Source organism: Hyperoodon ampullatus (assembly GCF_949752795.1).
Source record: "Hyperoodon ampullatus genome assembly, chromosome: 3".
NCBI classification, from domain to species: Eukaryota; Metazoa; Chordata; class Mammalia; order Artiodactyla; family Ziphiidae; genus Hyperoodon; species Hyperoodon ampullatus.
In genome coordinates this window covers 87,957,801-87,976,901 of record NC_136916.1, presented here as the reverse complement: position 1 = coordinate 87,976,901, position 19,101 = coordinate 87,957,801, and the positions used below count along the sequence as shown (strand labels likewise).

Here is a 19,101-nt window from a genome sequence, read left to right as displayed (position 1 = left end):
TATAACAAAGTATAATTGACTTTCCTTTGTATTCCTGGCACAGACTACATAAAAATACAGGTTTAAGTGAATGAATGAAGAGTTGGATGAACAAATTAACTTTTTATTTTCCATCACTATCACAGGCAGTGTAATAGTAAATGAAGAAAAGTTGTGAAATATGTCCTTCAGCTGAGGGAGGCAGAGGCTCTGCTAATTGTATCAAAATATCAGTGTTAGGGAAAGAGTGACTTGGGCATAGTAACATGAGAGCTGTTAATTAGGGGGAAATAGCTCTTAATACTTAAGAATAGTAGCAACTGACTGCCAAAAAGCTACATGTTTGAAGCTATGTTGCATAACTAAATGTGTATCATTTTATCTTTTAAAAAATTTAATCTTTTTTCAAATATGCTAAGTATATATAACAAACTGCATTATGCCTGCTCAAAAGAAGTCATGTATGTTTTAATTCTACCAAATATTACTGCTTATTCTTTGTCTAATTGAGTCCCTCCAAAAATCATTTGGATAATGTTGTTTGTTTGTTGTTCTTTGCAGAAAGAATGCAATGAAGATTGTAACTTCAAAGAATTAATTCTGGAAAACCACTACAACACATATGCATCAGCTAAATGGACACACAGTGGAGGAGAAATGTTTGTTGCCTTAAATCAAAAGGGGGTTCCTGTAAGAGGGAAAAAAACGAAGAAAGAACAAAAAACAGCCCACTTTCTTCCTATGGCAATAACCTAATCATATATGGCATATAAGAAACCAGTTCCAGCAGGGAGATTTCTTTAAGTGGACTGTTTTCTTCCTTTTTTCTTTTCCTTTCTTTTTTTTTTTTTAAAGTAACCAAGAAAGGCTGGAAAACTACTGAAAAACTGATCAAGCTGGACTTGCGCATTTATGTTTATTTTAAGAGACTGCATTAAAGAAAGATTTGAAAAAATATACACAAAAATCAGATTTAGTAACTAAAAGTTGTAAAAAATTGTAAAACTGGTTGTACAATCATGATGTCAGTAATAGTAATGTTTTTTTCTTAAATTAATTTACCCTTAAGACTGTTAGATTTGATTATCTGATAATGATTATTTAAATATTCCTATCTGCTTATAAAATGGCTGCTATAATAATAATAATGCAGATGATGTTATATAAGATGTGTCAGACCTAAAAGCTGCTGGAATGATTTGTCAGATAATCAAGCCAACACTAACTATGGAATATGAGCAGTATCTGAACGCTTTCTAGTGAAAAGTTGTGAACCACTTAAATTCTAATCAGAAAAGAAGGAATATTCTAAAAAATTCTATTATGGAAATGAATCAAAGAGGTAGTTTTACAAGAGTATAAGATTAGAACATGCTTGTACCTATTAACAAGAACAAAATTCCTAATGCTGCTCCCAATTGAAAGGGTATTGCTTAAAGGATGTTTTCAAAAATCTTGTATATAAAATAGCAATAATGATGATAATACTGTACTTCATCTCACTCACCACAAAATAACATTTTATAATCCCTAAAAGTAAAATTCAAAAATCTTTTATGTTTTTTTCAAGTAACATAATCTATCTTTTGTATAATTCATATTTGGGAATATGGCTTTTAATAATGTTCTTCCCACAAATAATCATGCTTTTTTCCTGTGGTTACCGCATTAAACTCTATTTTAAGTTGTATTTGAACTTTACTGTTTTGTTATTTAAGTTTATGTTATTTATAAAAAAAACCTTAATAAGTTGTATCTGTTTCATATGCTTTTAATTCTAAAGCAATAACAAAACCGTCTGGCTCAATTGCAAGTTCCCCCTCCCCCTCATGAGCAACACCAAGTCTAGTACACAGCACTCAGGCCAGCAAATCCTGGACAGCAGACAAAAATGACAGCCTGCAGCAATTCTTACAATAGACGTCTCACAGGGAACAATACAAAAATGTGAAATATGTTTTGCCACATACTCTTGTCAACTAAATTGGATCTTATAAGTAAAATCACTGTAGATAAAAGATCTTACAGGATTTTAAAGTTAAACTATATTTGAGTTCATGAGTAGAATAGTACAACATTCAAAAAATATGCATATTTAAAGTTAGTAGTTTTTCTAATCTCTAGAAATCTCTGCCATTCAAAATATGGCAGCATTGAAAGTTGTTTTCCTGTTCAATGGCAAGAGCACAATGCCCAAAGTAGAGTCTATACTTAGGGATTTGAGGCCCTGAATAGCAATGAAGGCTTGAAGTCAGGCTACAGATAATGGACTCACTGAAAAGATAAATTTCTACTTCATAATTCTGGCATTGGCAGATCTTTTTAGCACTTTATTGTTCATCAGTAGAAGGCCAACATTTATCGAAATTAAATTAATGGTATGCTAATAAGGGTGGTTTTAATTTCAAAATATTTGTCTTTTAAGTCCCTTTATTTTATACAAATATTAACTGATAATACATTTATGAGAGAGTTACATGAAAAGGCTAAGTTAACAGAAATAACAGGTTCATTTGATTTTCTTGTCACTCAACCTACATGATGAGGCTGCAGGAAGCTAGAAAAAATTGCCCTTCCTCAGATATACTCTGGGGAAATGCCATGAATGATATTCTTAACTGTTGTATGATTCAAGGGCCTTGCTAGCCTAGGTTCCTAGATCAGGCTTCTGTTACTGGTGTCTTGTGAACATACTGAGAGCAGAAGAGGACCTATGTGTGTGGTTTTTTTTTTTTGAGGATCTATGTTTTTCATATTTGTTTCCTTAGTGTCTAGCAGAGTGTCTGTCCATAATCAATCTTTTATATGAATTCACTCAATGTTTGAGTATCAAAGAAAATTCATAATGAGACTAACTGTACTTTATTTTAAAAAGTTAGGGTGAAACATGATTATATGGAAATTTAAACAGAAACAGTGTGTATGTATATAAGATATGAGCTATATTAGGACCAAATACTCTGACTATAGAGTTATAGTTATGAACAAATTACAAAGCAATGCTGAATTAACCAACATTTAGCAGTAAGTCCAATCCAGTAGTGTTTCTAGAAACACTTACTTATAATTCTTTATCCTCCCTCCCCCCTTTTTTTACACTTAACGTGAAAATTTTAGAAAATAAAATCTGCACTAGTTACATACACTTAGAATTCAAGAATCTAAACACTGCAAGCGGCCTTAGTACTTACTATTCATTTGTAGACCAGGAAATTGAGATTGTAACAGATCCCAAATCACATAGCTGGTTAGGTTCAGAGCTGCCCACAAGAGTCTAGGTCATTCAGCATGTACTTCCTACTCTTGGATGATTAGGATTATTAGTTAGTGGTCTTTAAAAAAAAATATTCCTATTGAGATATAACCTTTACATTTGCATGCAAATGTGACATGTTTTGGCACTTCACTTCATATATAATAGTTTATACTGTCATATTTGACTCAAAAGGAGGGAAAAATGATGAAATTTCTAATTCTGACTCCTATTCAACTTTTTTTTTTTTTTGCTTTATAACAAATTTAATCAGTTATACATATACATATGTTCCCATATCCCCTCCCTTTTGCGTCTCCCTCCCACCCTCCCTATCCCACCCCTCCAGGCGGTCACAAAGCACCGAGCTGATCTCCCTGTGCTATGCGGCTGCTTCCCACTAGCTATCTACCTTACGTTTGGTAGTGTATATATGTCCATGCCGCTCTTTCACTTTGTCACAGCTTACCCTTCCCCCTCCCCATATCCTCAAGTCCATTCTCTAGTAGGTCTGTGTCTTTTTTCCTGTCTTACCCCTATGTTCTTCATGACATTTTTTTTTCTTAAATTCCATATATATGTGTCAGCATACAGTATTTGTCTTTCTCTTTCTGACTTACTTCACTCTGTATGACAGGCTCTAGGTCCATCCACCTCATTACAAATAGCTCAATTTCGTTTCTTTTTATCGCTGAGTAATATTCCATTGTATATATGTGCCACATCTTCTTTACCCATTCATCCGATGATGGACACTTAGGTTGTTTCCATCTCCGGGCTATTGTAAATAGGGCTGCTATGAACATTTTGGTACATGACTCTTTTTGAATTATGGTTTTCTCAGGGTATATGCCCAGTAGTAGGATTGCTGGGTCGTATGGTAGTTCTATTTTTAGTTTTTTAAGGAACCTCCATACTGTTCTCCATAGTGGCTGGATAAGTTTACATTCCCACCAATAGTGCAAGAGGGTACCCTATCTCCACACCCTCTCCAGCATTTATTGTTTGGAGATTTTCTGATGATGGCCATTCTGACTGGTGTGAGGTGATACCTCGTTTTAGTTTTGATTTGCATTTCTCTAATGATTAGTGATGTTGAGCATCCTTTCACATGTTTGTTGGCTATCTGAATATCTTCTTTAGAGAAATGTCTATTTATGTCTTCTGCCCATTTTTGGATTTGGTTGTTTGTTTTTTGGATATTGAGCTGCATGAGCTGCTTGTAAATTTTGGAGATTAATCCTTTGTCAGTTGCTTCGTTTGCAAATATTTTCTTCCATTTTGAGAGTTGTCTTTTTGTCTTGTTTATGGTTTCCTTTGCTGTACAAAAGTTTTAAGTTCCATTAGGTCCCATTTGTTTATTTTTGTTTTTATTTCCATTTCTCTAGGAGGTGGGTCAAAAAGGATCTTGCTGTGATTTATGTCATAGACTGTTCTGCCTATGTTTTCCTCTAAGAGTTTGATAGTGTCTGGCCTCACATTTAGGTCCGTAATCCATTTTCAGTTTATTTTCATGTATGGTAAGAGGGAGTGTTCTAATTTCATTCTTTTACATGTAGCTGTCCAGTTTTCCCAGCACCACTTATTGAAGAGGCTGTCTTTTCTCCATTGTTTATTCTTGCCACCTTCATCAAAAATAAGGTGACTATATGTGCGTTGGTTTATCTCTGGGCTTTCTATCCTGTCCCATGATCTATATTCCTGATTTGTGCCAGTACCATATTGTCTTGATTACTGTAGCTTTGTAGTATAGTCTGAAGATGGGAGCCTGATTCCTCCAGCTCCGTTTTTCTTTCTCAAGACTGCTTTGGCTATTCACGGTCATTTGTGTTTCCATACAAATTGTGAAATTTTTTGTTCTAGTTTTGTGAAAAATGACATTGGTAGTTTAATAGGGATTGCACTGAATCTGTAGATTGCTTTGGGTAGTACAGTCATTTTCACAGTGTTGATTCTTCCAATCTAAGAACATGGCATATCTCTCCATCTGTTTGCATCATCTTTAATTTCTTTCATCAGTGTCTTATAGTTTTCTGCACAGGTCTTTGGCTCCTTAGGTAGGTTTATTCTTAGGTATTTTATTCTTTTGTTGCAGTGCTAAATGGGATTGTTTCTTTAATTTCTCTTTCAGATTTTACATCATTAGTGTGTAGGAATGCAAGAGATTTCTGTGCATTAATTTTGTATCCTGCTACTTTACCAAATTCATTGATTAGCTCTAGTAGTTTTTTGGTAGCCTCTTTAGGATTTCTATGTATAGTATCATGTCATCTGCAAACAGTGACAGCTTTACTTCTTTTTCTATTTGGATTCCTTTTATTAATTTTTCTTCTCTGATTGCTGGGGCTAAAACTACCAAAACTATGTTGAATAATAGTGGTGAGAGTGAACAACCTTGTCTTGTTCCTGATCTTAGAGGAAATGGTTTCAGCTTTTCACCATTGAGAACGATGTTGGTTGTGGGTTTGTCATATGTGGCCTTTATTATGTTGAGGTAAGTTCTCTCTATGCCTTCTTTCTGGAGGGTTTTTATCATAAATGGGTGGTGAACTTTGTTGAAAGCTTTTTCTGCATTTATTGAGATGATCATATGGTTTTTATCCTTCAGTTTGTTAACATGGAGTATCACATTGATTGACTTGCATATACTGAAGAATCCTTGCATTCCTGGGATAAACCCCACTTGATCATGTTGTATGATCCTTTTAATGTGCTGTTGGATTCTGTTTGCTAGTATTTTGTTGAGGATTTTTGCATCTGTGTGTATCAATGATATTGGCCTGTAGTTTCCTTTCTTTGTGACATCTTTGGTTTTGGTGTCGGGGTGATGGTGGCCTCATAGAATGAGTTTGGGAATGCTCCTCCCTCTGCTATATTTTGGAAGAGTTTGAGAAGGATAGGTGTTAGCTCTTCGCTAAACGTTTGATAGAATTCACTTGTGAAGCCATCTGGTCCTGGGCTTTTGTTTGTTGGAAGATTTTTAATCACAGTCTCAATTTCAGTGCTTGTGATTGGTCTGTTTATATTTTCTATTTCTTCCTGGTCCAGGCTCAGAAGGTTGTGCTTTTCTAAGAATTTGTCCATTTCTTCCAGGTTGTCCATTTTGTTGGCATATAGTTGTTTGTAGTAATCTCTCATGATCCTTTGTATTTCTGCAGTGTCAGTTGTTACCTTCCCCTTTTTCGTTTCTAATTCTGTTGATTTGAGTCTTCTCCCTTTTTTTCTTGATGAGTCTGGCTAAAGGTTTATCAATTTTGTTTATCTTCTCAAAGAACCAGCTTTTACTTTTATTGATCTTTGCTATCGTTTCCTTCATTTCTTTTTCATTTATTTCTGATCTGATCTTCATGATTTCTTTCCTTCTGCTAACTTTGGGTTGTTTGGTTTTTTTTGTACTTTCTCTAATTGCTTTAGGTTTAAAGTTAGGTTGTTTATGTGAGATGTTTCTTCTTTCTTGAGGTAGGATTGTATTGCTATAAACTTCCCTCTTAGAACTTCTTTTGCTGTATCCCATAGGTTTTGGATCGTTGTGTTTTCATTGTCATTTGTTTCTAGGTATTTTTTGGTTTCCTCTTGATTTCTTCAGTAATCTCTTGGTTATTTAGTAGTTTATTGTTTAGCCTCCATGTTTTTGTATTTTTAGTTTTTTTCCTGTAATTGATATCTAGTCTCATAGCGCTGTGGTCGGAAAAGGTGCTTGATACGAGTTCAATTTTCTTAAACTCACCAAGGCTTGATTTGTGACCCAAGATAGGATCTATCCTGGAGAATGTTCCATGAGCACTTCAGAAGAAAGTGTATTCTGTTGTTTTGGATGGAATGTCCAATAAATATCAATTAATAGGAATGGTAATTACCAATTAGACACAGCCTTCTTGGTTGCTGCAGCAGCAGCCTTAGCATTTCATGCCCGTCTCTGGTGTCTGCGCTGATGGCCATGGCTCACACCATCTGTGAAGCTCGTTTAGGTGGTATTCTGAATCTCCTCGCACACCCCGAACAATGGTCTCTTGAGTCTTAGGTAGTTTCAGATTTTTCCCAGACTCCCCCCAGGTTAGCTGTGGCTCACTAGCCCCCTTCAGGCTGTGTTCACGCAGCCAACCCCAGTCCTCTCCCTGGGATCTGAACTCCGAAGCCCGAGCCTCAGCTCCCAGCCCCCAACCGCCCCGGCGGGTGAGCAGAGAAGCCTCTCAGGCTGTTCAGTGCTGGTTGGCACTGATCCTCTGTGCGGGAATCTCTTTGCTTTGCTGTCTGTACCCCTGTTGCTTCACTCTCCTCTGTGGCTCTGAAGCTTCCCCCCAACACACACCCCATTTCCACCAGAGATGGGGCTTCCTAGTGTGTGGTAATTTTTCCTCCTTCACAGCTCCCTCCCAGAGGTGCAGGTTCCATCCCTATTCTTTTGTCTCTGTTTTTTCCTTTGCTCTGCCCAGGTACGTGGGGAGTTTCTTGCCTTTTGGGAAGTCTGAGGTCTTATGCCAGCATTCAGTAGGTGTTCTGTAGGAGTTGTTCTACATGTAGATGTATTTTTGATGTATTTGTGGGGAGGAAGGTGATCTCCATGTCTTACTCCTCCGCCATCTTGAAGGTCCTCCTTACTTTCTCCTGAGTTGAGAAGATTTGCCAGAAAACAACAGAGAAAGTCCTAGTCTCTTCAATTTCAGGAGTTTCCAAATCCTCAAATTGAATTTATGAGATGATAAAAATTTATTTTCTTTTCATATGAATAGAACTTATAGTCTAATAATTGAAATGTGAAATGAATAATAACATTTAGCATGAAGATGGAAGGCCTTTCTCTTGATAAGTCCAGCCAGACACGTATTAGTTATCTATTGTTGTGTAACAAATTATCCTAAAACTTAATGGCTTAAACAGCAAGTTTTCATTATCTCATAGTTAATGCAGTTAGGGACCTGGGTGTGGTTTAGCTAGTTGTCTCTAGCTAGAATCTTCTATAAGGCTGCAATCAAGGTGTTGGCCAGAACTGCAGTTATCTGTTATCTCAATGCTCAACTCAGAGAGGGATCAACCATAGATCCTCATTGGTTGTGGGTTTGAAATACCACTTCCTCGCCACTTGTGCCTCTCCATAGCTCCACTTACAACATGGCAGTTTGTTTCCCACGGAGCAAGGAATCAGAGAGAATGAAAAAGAGTGCCCAAAACGGAAGTCACAGTATTTCATAGCCTAATCTTCAGAAGTGTCTCATCACTTCTGCCTGTACTCAAGGGGGGGAATTAACAAAGGCATACAAACCAGAAAGCAGGAATCACTGGAGGCCATCTTAAAGGCTGACTATCACAAGTCAGAAACAATGTTTTTAAGGCCACTGCCACAAAGACAGGATTCTTTAGGGCCTAATAATGAGTAATTCATGGCTTTCAGTGGTGAGCCATTCAGCAGAGAAAGACGAAGTAGGTATATCCTCTGTGGCAACATATTTGATCCTTCCCTGAGGGATACTTTATGGTAAAATGCCACATAGGATAATTGAGAAAAGGTTTGAACCACAGTGTGTACTGCCTATTAGCTTGAGTTGTGCCTTCTTAGATTTCCGAATGTAGGTGGAAAACTAACATCACTTTGCCTCTACATGAAGGAAATGACCCTGCCTTCAGACCCAACATGAAGATAACCTTCCCCTCCACCACCCTACCTCAAGAGAATAAGATCATAAATGCCAGCTGAAATTCCTCAAGCCATAGAGTTTTGTCCTAGATGGTGGAGGTAATCAGTCACAAGTTACCCAATATCATATGAGGATAAGAGCTAAACAGACTTGAAAAACAATTTGTTTTAATGCAAGATGCACATTGGAATCACCTGGGATTTTTATATATATATAATGAGACCTAGGCCCCACCCCAGACCAAATGCATCAGTATATCTGGGATGGGGCCCAGGCACTGGTATTTTTAAAGCTCTCCAGGAGATTCTAATGGGCCTATGCATTTGAGAACCAATTAACTAAATGATGGCAGCAGGGGTGGAGAGGACTTCTTAGGAATTACACCTGATTCTTTATCTTTGTTTCTTCCCTAAACACACTGAAAAGCCTTATGTTGCTTCCCACCTAATTCCATATTTTCTAAGTCTGCAGTGCTTCTTGGATCCCTGGTTTTCCTATTGTCTCTATATTTTGTTATTCACATTGGGGCTAAAAGGAAATGCAAACACTGGAAACAGACCCAGAGTTGTTTTTGCAATGAAACAATTATGGAGTATAAAGTGCACAAAGGACACCCTCCCCCTACTCCCAACACCTGCCACATACACACCATAGTCCATTCTCACACAGAGCAGCCAGAGTGGTTCTGTTATATCATATCTCAGATAATGCAATTTCTCATTCAAAACTGCAGCTGTTTTCCATATTAGAATAAAAGCCAAAGTCTTTAGAGTGGCCTATGGAGGGGCAATGGAAAAATGTAAGTGATTAAAGACTTAAATGTTAAATTAGGTATGGGGAAAAAAATAGGAAAAAAAGTAATAAAAGTCTAGAATTATGCACTCAGAATGTTTGCCAGATATCACTGAATTCTCATGCCATTTTAAAGAAACTCTAACTGTACACCGTAGACAATATTTTAATGGGCATGATATGCCCATTGATATGGAAAAGACAATAGCCCCATATAAAAAATTGACAAATGAATGTACACAGTTATGTTTGAAGTAAAGAAAATACTTAAGGCATATGTACATATCAACTTAATGAGTCTCCACTTTAAATTTTTTCTATTAATCAACCAATTAATGGATCCAGCTAGGCTGGGTGAGACTTAACTGATCTTCTATTGTTGGTTATTTTGGTTGTTTCAAATTTTTCACTAACATAAATATGATTTTTTTGTACATACTCCTTTATATTTATGATTATCTTATTAAGATAATTATAAGAAACAGAATTATTGGACCAATAAATTTTAAATCCTTTAAAAATGTAAATTGCAAATTTGATTTTCAGAAAGCTTTTCCCCAATATATATTCCAACCCTCTGTACATGAGAATGGATGAATATTTTCCCTGAAATTTATGCTCAAAATTTAGTCAGCTTTATTCTTACCTCTACTTCTCTTTGACTATCCGTTATCACCAAAACCTAGCTAGCCTCTTCTTTTTCAACATCTCAGATGTATGTCTTTCTTGGTCCTTTACAACTTCATTACCTCATGTCTAGAGTTTAGCAATTGTTCCCTAATCATTCTTCTGTCTCAAGTTCCTGCCCATCTCAGATACTACCTATTTCCTTAATCTTCCTGAAATACTACTTTGATGGTATCAGTTGTCAGTTAAAGAATCCATGTTAGCTGCTTACTGACTATTGGATTTAGTTTAAATTCTTTAAAATAGCATCCAAAGCTGTCAAACAACTGGCTCTACTTTATCTGTCCAATCTTCTCACTGCTCACCATAAACCTTAGAGTTCCCTTAGTCCACTGTGTTTATCCCACTGTCTTTTTCTCCTCACCAGTCCTTAATTTTAAAAAAATGGATCTTATCTATTTTGTTCACTTACATATCCCAAGCACCTTTGACAGTGTCTGGCACAGAGTAAGCAGTCAGCAAATATTCATTCAATGAATGGATAAACCAATTCCAATTCAGTGACAGAATAATGAGTACACCTCATTACAAAGCATTCCAATATTTAAGCAATATATAAATGTAGTTGTTGCAAATGAATAGAAATGTACCATCTTGGGGTGGGTTCAATGTGACGGAATAGGAGGATGCTGGACTCACCTCCCCTCATGAAAACATCAAAGCTACAACTACATATAGAATGACTCTCACTGGGAACTAGCAGGAAGGCTCCTCTACAACCAAAGCTGTGAGGAAAGATTCACACACAATCTGGTAGGAAGGGAGAAGTGATCTGGTCAGGACCTGCATCCCTAGCAGAGGACACAGAAGAGGAGGGGGCTATTTCACAGGCTCAGGGATCCTTCCTGGGGAGTGAGGGTTTTGAGACAGAAGGGAAGGGGTCAGGGCACAACCTTTAAAAGAATGACATAGCTGTTGAGGATACTTCATAAACTGGTTAGAACCAACTAGGCCCAAGGTGGCAGAAAATTTGACTTCCAGTAGACCTTGAGCCTCATTATACTCCCACTGTAATATATTAGTGTACTAAATGACACACCCACAGGTGCCATGACAGTCCCGAGGCCAACCATAAAAGAGCAAAATGTGAGCAGTGGCCCAATTCCTTGAAATCCCCACCCCTTCCTCAAAATAGCTGGAATAACCCTCCCACTAATTAGCCTATGAAATTACCCAGCCCATGAAAATGAACTACCCCATATTTCGGGGCCTCTCTCACCTTCTGAGATGGCCCACACTCTGTCTTTGGAGTGTTTCTCCTAGGGCTGCTCTCACCTTCTGAGATGGCCAGCATTCTGTCTATGGGATGTGTATCTCTGCCTTCATTTTACTATGGCTCACTCTTGAATTCCTTCTGTGTGAGGCCAAAGACCCTCACTTGGCAGGCCCATCCCAGGGACTCACCCAAGACCTGGGACATGACCATCCTCTCATGTCCCGTTTTCCTGCAAATTATTTACAAAGGATATTAATAAATCTACTTCTTGCCTATCACTTTGTCTCTCACTGTATTCCTTCTGCACGGAGACATAAAGAACCTGAACTTCATTAAGTCCTGAGATGGGTTGTGTGGTTTCAGTTAGAAGATTGTGGGTTTGAGTCCCAGCTGAGGTGCAAATGGGTTTGAGTCCTCTCCTAAGTCAGAGGCTGTGGGTTCAAGTCCCATCTGAAGTATGGCTGGGTTCAAGTCACATCTGAAGGGGTGCAGTTTCACTTTGATCAGGGTATTGGCAGCCACTGCCAGCATACCAGCATTCACCTTGGTGCACAGACTTGGGAGGGAGTGAGACTAGCTCCAGGGCAAAGACTGCCACTGCCAGAGTGCATCCTTGCTCACAATCAGGAGGGAGTGAGACTAGCTCCAGGGAAGAGACAATTAACACACTCGAGCATGTGTCCCTTCCCACACTGAGTGAGCCAGCTCACTAGTGTAGCACCAACCCTTCTGGCCTGACCCAATGTCTAACCGAGGTAAGCACACTGGGGAGAAGTGAAACCAGCACAGAAGTGCAGCCCCAAACCCTCAGGCCCCAGACACCCCTAAACCAAGGTGGAGAAACCCTGGAGAAACCCAACTCCCTCAGGGCTCCTGTTCCAACCTCTTGGACCCGGACCCCACCCCTGATAGAGCAGTGATGGACACTGAGCAAAGGAGAAGTCCCAGCTTGCACCTGGCTCTGGCTCCAGCCCTACTTCCCACCAAGGTGGTGGCTGCCAGCACACCTCAGGGAAAGACCTGGCCCTTGCTTACTTCAGGTACAGCCACCTAACAAAGCCTCTGGGTACAAGAAAACTGCATAGGGACACTCCCACACAAGGACACACCCTCAAGATCAGAATAGGTAACTGTTTCACCTAATTTCATAGAGACAGAGAAATTTAAACAAAATGAGAAGAAAGAAGAATATGTTTCAAACAAAAGAACAAGAAACCACCCCTGAAAAAACTCCAATTGAAACAGATATAAACAATTTACCTGATAAAGAGCTCAAAGCAATAGTAATAAGAAGGGTACCTGAACTTGTGGAAAAAAATAGATGAACACCATGAGAATTTTAAGAAAGAACTAGAAAATAGAAAAAAGAACCAGTCAGAGCTGAAGAATTCAATAACTGAATTGAAAAATACGTTATAGGAATTAACAGCAGATTAGGTGATAACAGAAGAATGCATGAGCTATCTGGAAGATAGAATAATAGAAATTACACAATCAGAATAGCAAAAAGAAAAACAGATTTAAAAAATGAGAATAGTTTAAGGGAACCTCTGGACAATATCAAGTGTACTAACATTCACATTACAGGGGTCCCAGAAGGAGAAGAGAGAAAGGGGTAGAGATGTATTTGATGAAATAATGGCTGAAAACTTCCCAAACATGAAGGAGAGAGATATCTAGGTACAGGAATCACAGAGAGACCCAAAGAAAATGAAAACAAAGAGGCCCACACCAAGACATATCATAGTTAAAATGGCAAAACGTAAAGAGAGAATTCTAAAGGCAGCAAGAGAAAAATAAAGTTACATACAAGGGAACCCCCATAAGGCTATAAGCTGATTTTTCAGCAGAAACTTTGCAGGCCATAAGGGAGCAGCATGATACATTTAATGTGCTGAAAGGAAAAAGTCTACAACTTAGGATACTCTACCCATCAAGGTTGTCATTCAGCACTGAAGGAGAGATATAGAGATTCTCAGATAAGCAAAAATTAAAAGAGTTCATAATACTAAACTGACTGTACAAGAAGTGTTAAAGGGTCTTCTTTACATGAAAAAGAAAAGGCTATAACAAGAAATAAGAACTTAAAGGAAGGGAAAAATCCCATTGGTAAAGGCACATATATAGTAAAGGCTGTGAATCAACTACTTAAATAAGCTAGTATGAAGATTAAAAGACAAAAATTATAAAATCAACTATAATTACAATAAACAGTTAAGGTATCTTTTCCAACCACAATGGTATGAAACTAGAAGTTAATTACAGGAAGAAAAATGGGAAAAACACAAACACATGGAGACTAAACAACATGCTACTAAAAAACCAATAGGTCAACAAAGAAATCAAAGGAAATCAGAAAATAACTTGAGACAAATGAAAATGAAAATAAAAACACAACTTTCTAAAATCTATGGGATGCAGCTAAAGCAGTTCTAAGAGGGAAGTTTATAGCAATATAGGCATACCTCAGGAAATAAGAAAAATCTCTAATAAAAAACCTGACCAACCATCTAGAGGAATTAGAAGAAGAACAAAGTCCAAAGTCAGCAGAAGGAAGGAAATAATAAAGATCAGAGTGAAAATAAATAAAAGAGACCCCCCAAAAAATAATAGAAAAAATCAATAAAACCAAGAGCTGGTTTTTGAAAAGATAAATAACATTGGTAAGCCTTTATCCAGGCTCATTAAGAAAAAGAGAGAGAGGACATAAATAAAATAAGAAATGAAAGAGGAGAAGCTATAACTGATATCACAAAAACACAATCATAAGAGAGTACTATGAACAGATATATGCCAACAAACTGGACAGACTAGAAGAAATGGATAAATTCCTAGAAACATACAATCTTCCAAGACCGAAGCAGGAAGAAATAGATAATCTGAACAGACTGACTACTAGTATTAAAATTAAATCAGTAATCAGAAAACTCCCCTATCCTCCTATCCTTCTCAAACTATTCCAAAAAATCTAAGAGAAGGAAACACATCCAAATTCATTCTTTAAAGCCACCATGATACCCAAACCAGGCAAAGACATTACAAAAAAGAAAATTACAGGCAAATATTTCTGATGAATATAGATGCAAAAATCCTCAATAAAATATTAGCAAACCAAATTCAGCAACATATAAAATGGATCATACACCATGATCAAGTGGGATTTATTCCAGGGATGTAAGGATAGTTAAATATCCACAAATCAATGTGACATACCACATTAACAAAATGAAAAATAAAAATTACATGATCATCTCAACAGATGTAGAACAAGCATTTGACAAAATTCAACACCCATTCATGATAAAAACTCTCAAAAAAGTTAGTTTAGGACTTCCCTGGTGGCACAGTGGTTAAGAATCTGCCCACCAATGCAGGGGACACGGGTTTGAGCCCTGGTCTGGGAAGATCCCACATGCCACAGAGCAGTTAATTTAGAAGGAATATATCTCAATATAAAGGCCATTTATGACAAATCCACAGCTAACATTGTACTCAATAGTGAAAAACTGAAAGGTTTTCCTCTAAAATCATGAACAAGGCAAGGATGCCCACTCTCACTATTTCTATCTAACACAGTATTGGAAGTCCTAGCCACAGCAATCAGACAAGAAAAAGAAATAAAAGGCAACCAAATTGGAAAGGAAGAAGTAAAACTATCACTATTTGCAGATGACATGACTATATTTAGAAAACCCTGAAGTCTCTACCAAAAAACCATTAGAACTAATAAATGAATTCAGTAAAGTTGTGAGATACAAGATCAATATACAGAAATGGATTGCTTTTTTGCACACTAATAATGAACTATTGGAAGAGAAAACAAGAAAACAATTCCATTTTACACTTGTATCAAAAAGGATAAAATAACTGTGAATAAACTTAACTATACTCTGAAAACTGTAAGACATTAATGAAGGAAAGTGAAGATGATACAAAGAAATTCAAAGGTATCCCATGGTCATGGATTAGAAGAACATTATTAAAATTTCCATACTACTCAAAGCAATCTACAGATTTAATGCAAGCCCTATCAAAATACCCATGACTTTTCTCATAGAACTAGAACAAATAATCCTAAAATTTTTATGAAACCACAAAAGACCCTGAATACTCAAAGCAATCTTGAGAAAAAAGAACAAAGCTGGAGATGTCATGTTCCATGACTCCAGACTACACTACACAGCTATAGTAATCAAAACAGCATGGTACTGGCATAACAACAGACACATAGACCAATGGCACAGAATAGAGAGCCCAGAAATAAACCCACACACATATGGTCAATTAATCTAGGATAAAGGAGGTAGAAGTACATAATGAGGAAAGACAGTCTCTTCAATAAGCGCTGTTGGGAAAACTGAAAAACTACATGTAAAAGAATTAGATTAGAACATTTTCTCACACCATATATAAAAACAAACTCAAAATGGATTAAAAACCTAAATTTAAGACTAAAAACCATAACTCTAGAAGAAAACGTAGGCATATACTTTTGATGTAAACCTTAACAACATTTTTTTGCATCTTTCTCCTCAGGCAAGAGAAACAAAAGCAAAAATTACAAATGAACCTAATTAAACTAAAAGCTTTTGCACAGCAAAGGAAACCATCAACAAAACAAAAAGACAACATACTCAATGAGGAAAGATATTTGCAAATGGTATGTCTGCTAAGAGTAAATATCCAAAATATATAAAGAACTCATACAACTCATTGTCAAAAAAACAAACAACCTGATTCAAAAATGGGCAGAAGGGGCTTCCCTGGTGGTGCAGTGGTTGAGAGTCCGCCTGCTGATGCAGGGGACACGGGTTTGTGCCCCGGTCTGGGAAGATCCCACATGCCGCGGAGCACCTGGGCCCGTGAGCCACGGCCCCTGAGCCTGTGCGTCCGGGGCCTGTGCTCTGCAATGGGAGAGGCCACAACAGTGAGAGGCCCGCGTACCACAAAAAAAAGAAAAAATGGGCAGAAGACCTGAATAGAATTTTTTTCAAAGAGGACCAACAGGCACATGAAAAGATGCTCAAAATCACTAACCATCAGAGAAATGCAAATCAAAACCACAGTGAGATATCACCTCCAACCTGTCAGAATGACTATCATCAAATAGACAACAAAAAATAAATGTTGGCAAGGATGCGGAGTAAAGGAACTCTTGTGCACTGTTGGTGAGAATGTACATTAGTATAGTCATTATGGAAAAGAGTATGGAGGTTCCTCAAAAAATTAAAATTAGATCTACCATATGATCAAGAAATTCCACTCTTGGTTATATATCCAAAGAAAACAAAAACACTAATTTGAAAGGATTAGTGCTCTCCAATGTTCATAGCAGCATTATTTACAATAGCCATAATATGAAATCGACCTAAGTGTCTATCAACAGTTGACTGGATATAGAAGATGTGTATAAAAAATAAGATGTGTGTATACACACACACACACACACACACACACACACACACATATACATACATACATATACACAATGGAATGTTACTAAACCATAAAAAAGAATGAAAAATTGCCATTTGCAGTAACGTGGATGGTCCTGGAGGGTATCATGCTTAGTGAAATAAGTCAGACAGAGAAAGACAAATACACACATTTTCACCTATATGTAGCATCTAAAAAATAAAACAAATGAATCAATATAACAAAACAAAAACAGACTCACAGGTACAGAGAACAAACTAGTGGTTACAAGTGGGGCGATGGGTGGGGGGAGAGGCAAGACAGGTGAATGGGATTAAGAGGTACAAACTACTAGGTAGAAAATAAATAAAAGGATGTAATGCACAGGGAATATAGCCAATATTTTATAATAAATTTAAATGGAGTATAACCTATAAAAATGTTGAAACAATATGTTGTACACCTGAAACTAATATAACATTGTAAATCAACTATACTTCAATAAAAAAGAAACATAACACCTTGTTTTGTTCAACCCAGTGACTTAATCTCTTAGAAGTATTCAAATTCTTGGGACTTCCCTGGTGGTCCAGTGGTTAAGACTCTGCACTCCCAATGCAGGGGGCCCAGGTTCGATCCCTTGTCAGGGAGCTAGATCTCACTTGCCACAACGAAGATCCCACACGTGGCGACGAAGATCCCGTGTGTTGTAACTAAGACCCGGCACAGCCAAATAAACAAATAAATATTAAAAAAAAGAAGTATTCAAATTCTTGTTATTCACTTCTCCTTAGCATGATATTTCCACATCACTCACTGGAGTATGTTAATGCATTTAATAATACGATAAGAACCTGCTGCTTTTTACACTATCCAGCACCTCTGACCACTGCTACCAATCTACAGACCAATGTACCTGGGGCGGGGGGGGGCGGGCATTTGCAAGTCACCCTGTGGCAGACCATGGAAAATTATCTTGGAAGCTAAATTAGTAATTAAGAAGTTGCATCCCAGCAAAGGGAGGATAAATGATTTTAAAAGATATATTATCCAAGTTATTATGAAATCTAATTCACAACAATCAAATTTGGATAGTTCTGTAAAAACACTACTAGCTTCTGGTTCTTTGGGCTACAACTATTCTATGCTACATATTGTTAAACCCGCTTCTGTTCACATAGTCTTTCTTCACATAGTATAAAAGCCAAAAAAAACAAACAACCCAATCAAAAAATGGGCAGAAAATCTAAACAGACATTTCTCCAAAGAAGACATACAGAAGATTAAAAAGCATGTGAAAAGATGCTCAAAATCACTAATTATTAGAGAAATGCAAATCAAAACTAGAATGAGGTATCACCTCACACCCATCAGAATGGCCGTCATCAGAAAGTCTATAAAAAATAAATGCAGGAGAGGGTGATGGGAATGCAAACTGGAACAGCCACTATGGAGAACAGTATGGAAATTCCTTAAAAAACTGAAAATAGAGCTACCATATGATCCAGCAATCCCACTCCTGGGTGTACATATGGAGAAAAACATAAGTCAAAAAGCTACATGTACCCCAGTGTTCACTGTAGCACAATTCACAACAGCCAGGACATGGAAGCAACCTAAATGTCCACCTCCAGAGGAATGGATACAGAAAATGTGGTACATACATACAGTGGAATATTACTCAGCCATAAAAAGAACAAAATAACACCATTTGCAGCAACATGGATGGACCCAGAAATTCTCATACTGAGTAAGTCAGACAGAGAAAGACAAATATCATATGATATTGCTTATATGTGGAATCTAAAAAAAAGGCTACAAATGAAATTATCTACAAAAACTTATATCTTTGAAATAGAGTTACAGACGTAGAAAATAAATTTATGGTTACCAGGGGGTAAGGGAGGGGAGGGATAAATTGGAAGATTGGGATTGACATATACATACTACTATATATAAAACAGATAACTAATGAAGACCTACTGTACAGCACAGGGAACTCTACTCAATACTCTGTCCTATAAGGGAAAAGAATCTAAAAAAGTGTGGATATATGCATCTGTATAGCAATTCACTTTGCTGTACACCTGAAACTAATACAACATTGTAAATCAATTATACCCCAA

General features: G+C 37.2%; 2 protein-coding genes across 2 annotated transcripts in view; one reads left to right on the top strand and one right to left on the bottom strand.

The window, feature by feature from the left end:
• Positions 1-928, top strand: part of FGF7 (fibroblast growth factor 7) — a gene marked incomplete at its 5' end in the record, with an annotated part of 60,519 nt that extends 59,591 nt beyond the window's left edge. Inside the window, one exon of the mRNA XM_079701118.1 lies at positions 541-928. Coding sequence (XP_079557244.1) covers positions 541-735 — 195 coding nt within the window. The 3' untranslated portion in view covers positions 736-928. The remainder of the gene's footprint in view (positions 1-540) is intronic.
• FAM227B (family with sequence similarity 227 member B) overlaps positions 1-19,101 on the bottom strand; it is a gene marked incomplete at both ends in the record, with an annotated part of 224,181 nt that overhangs the window by 139,578 nt on the left and 65,502 nt on the right. The window lies entirely within an intron of this gene.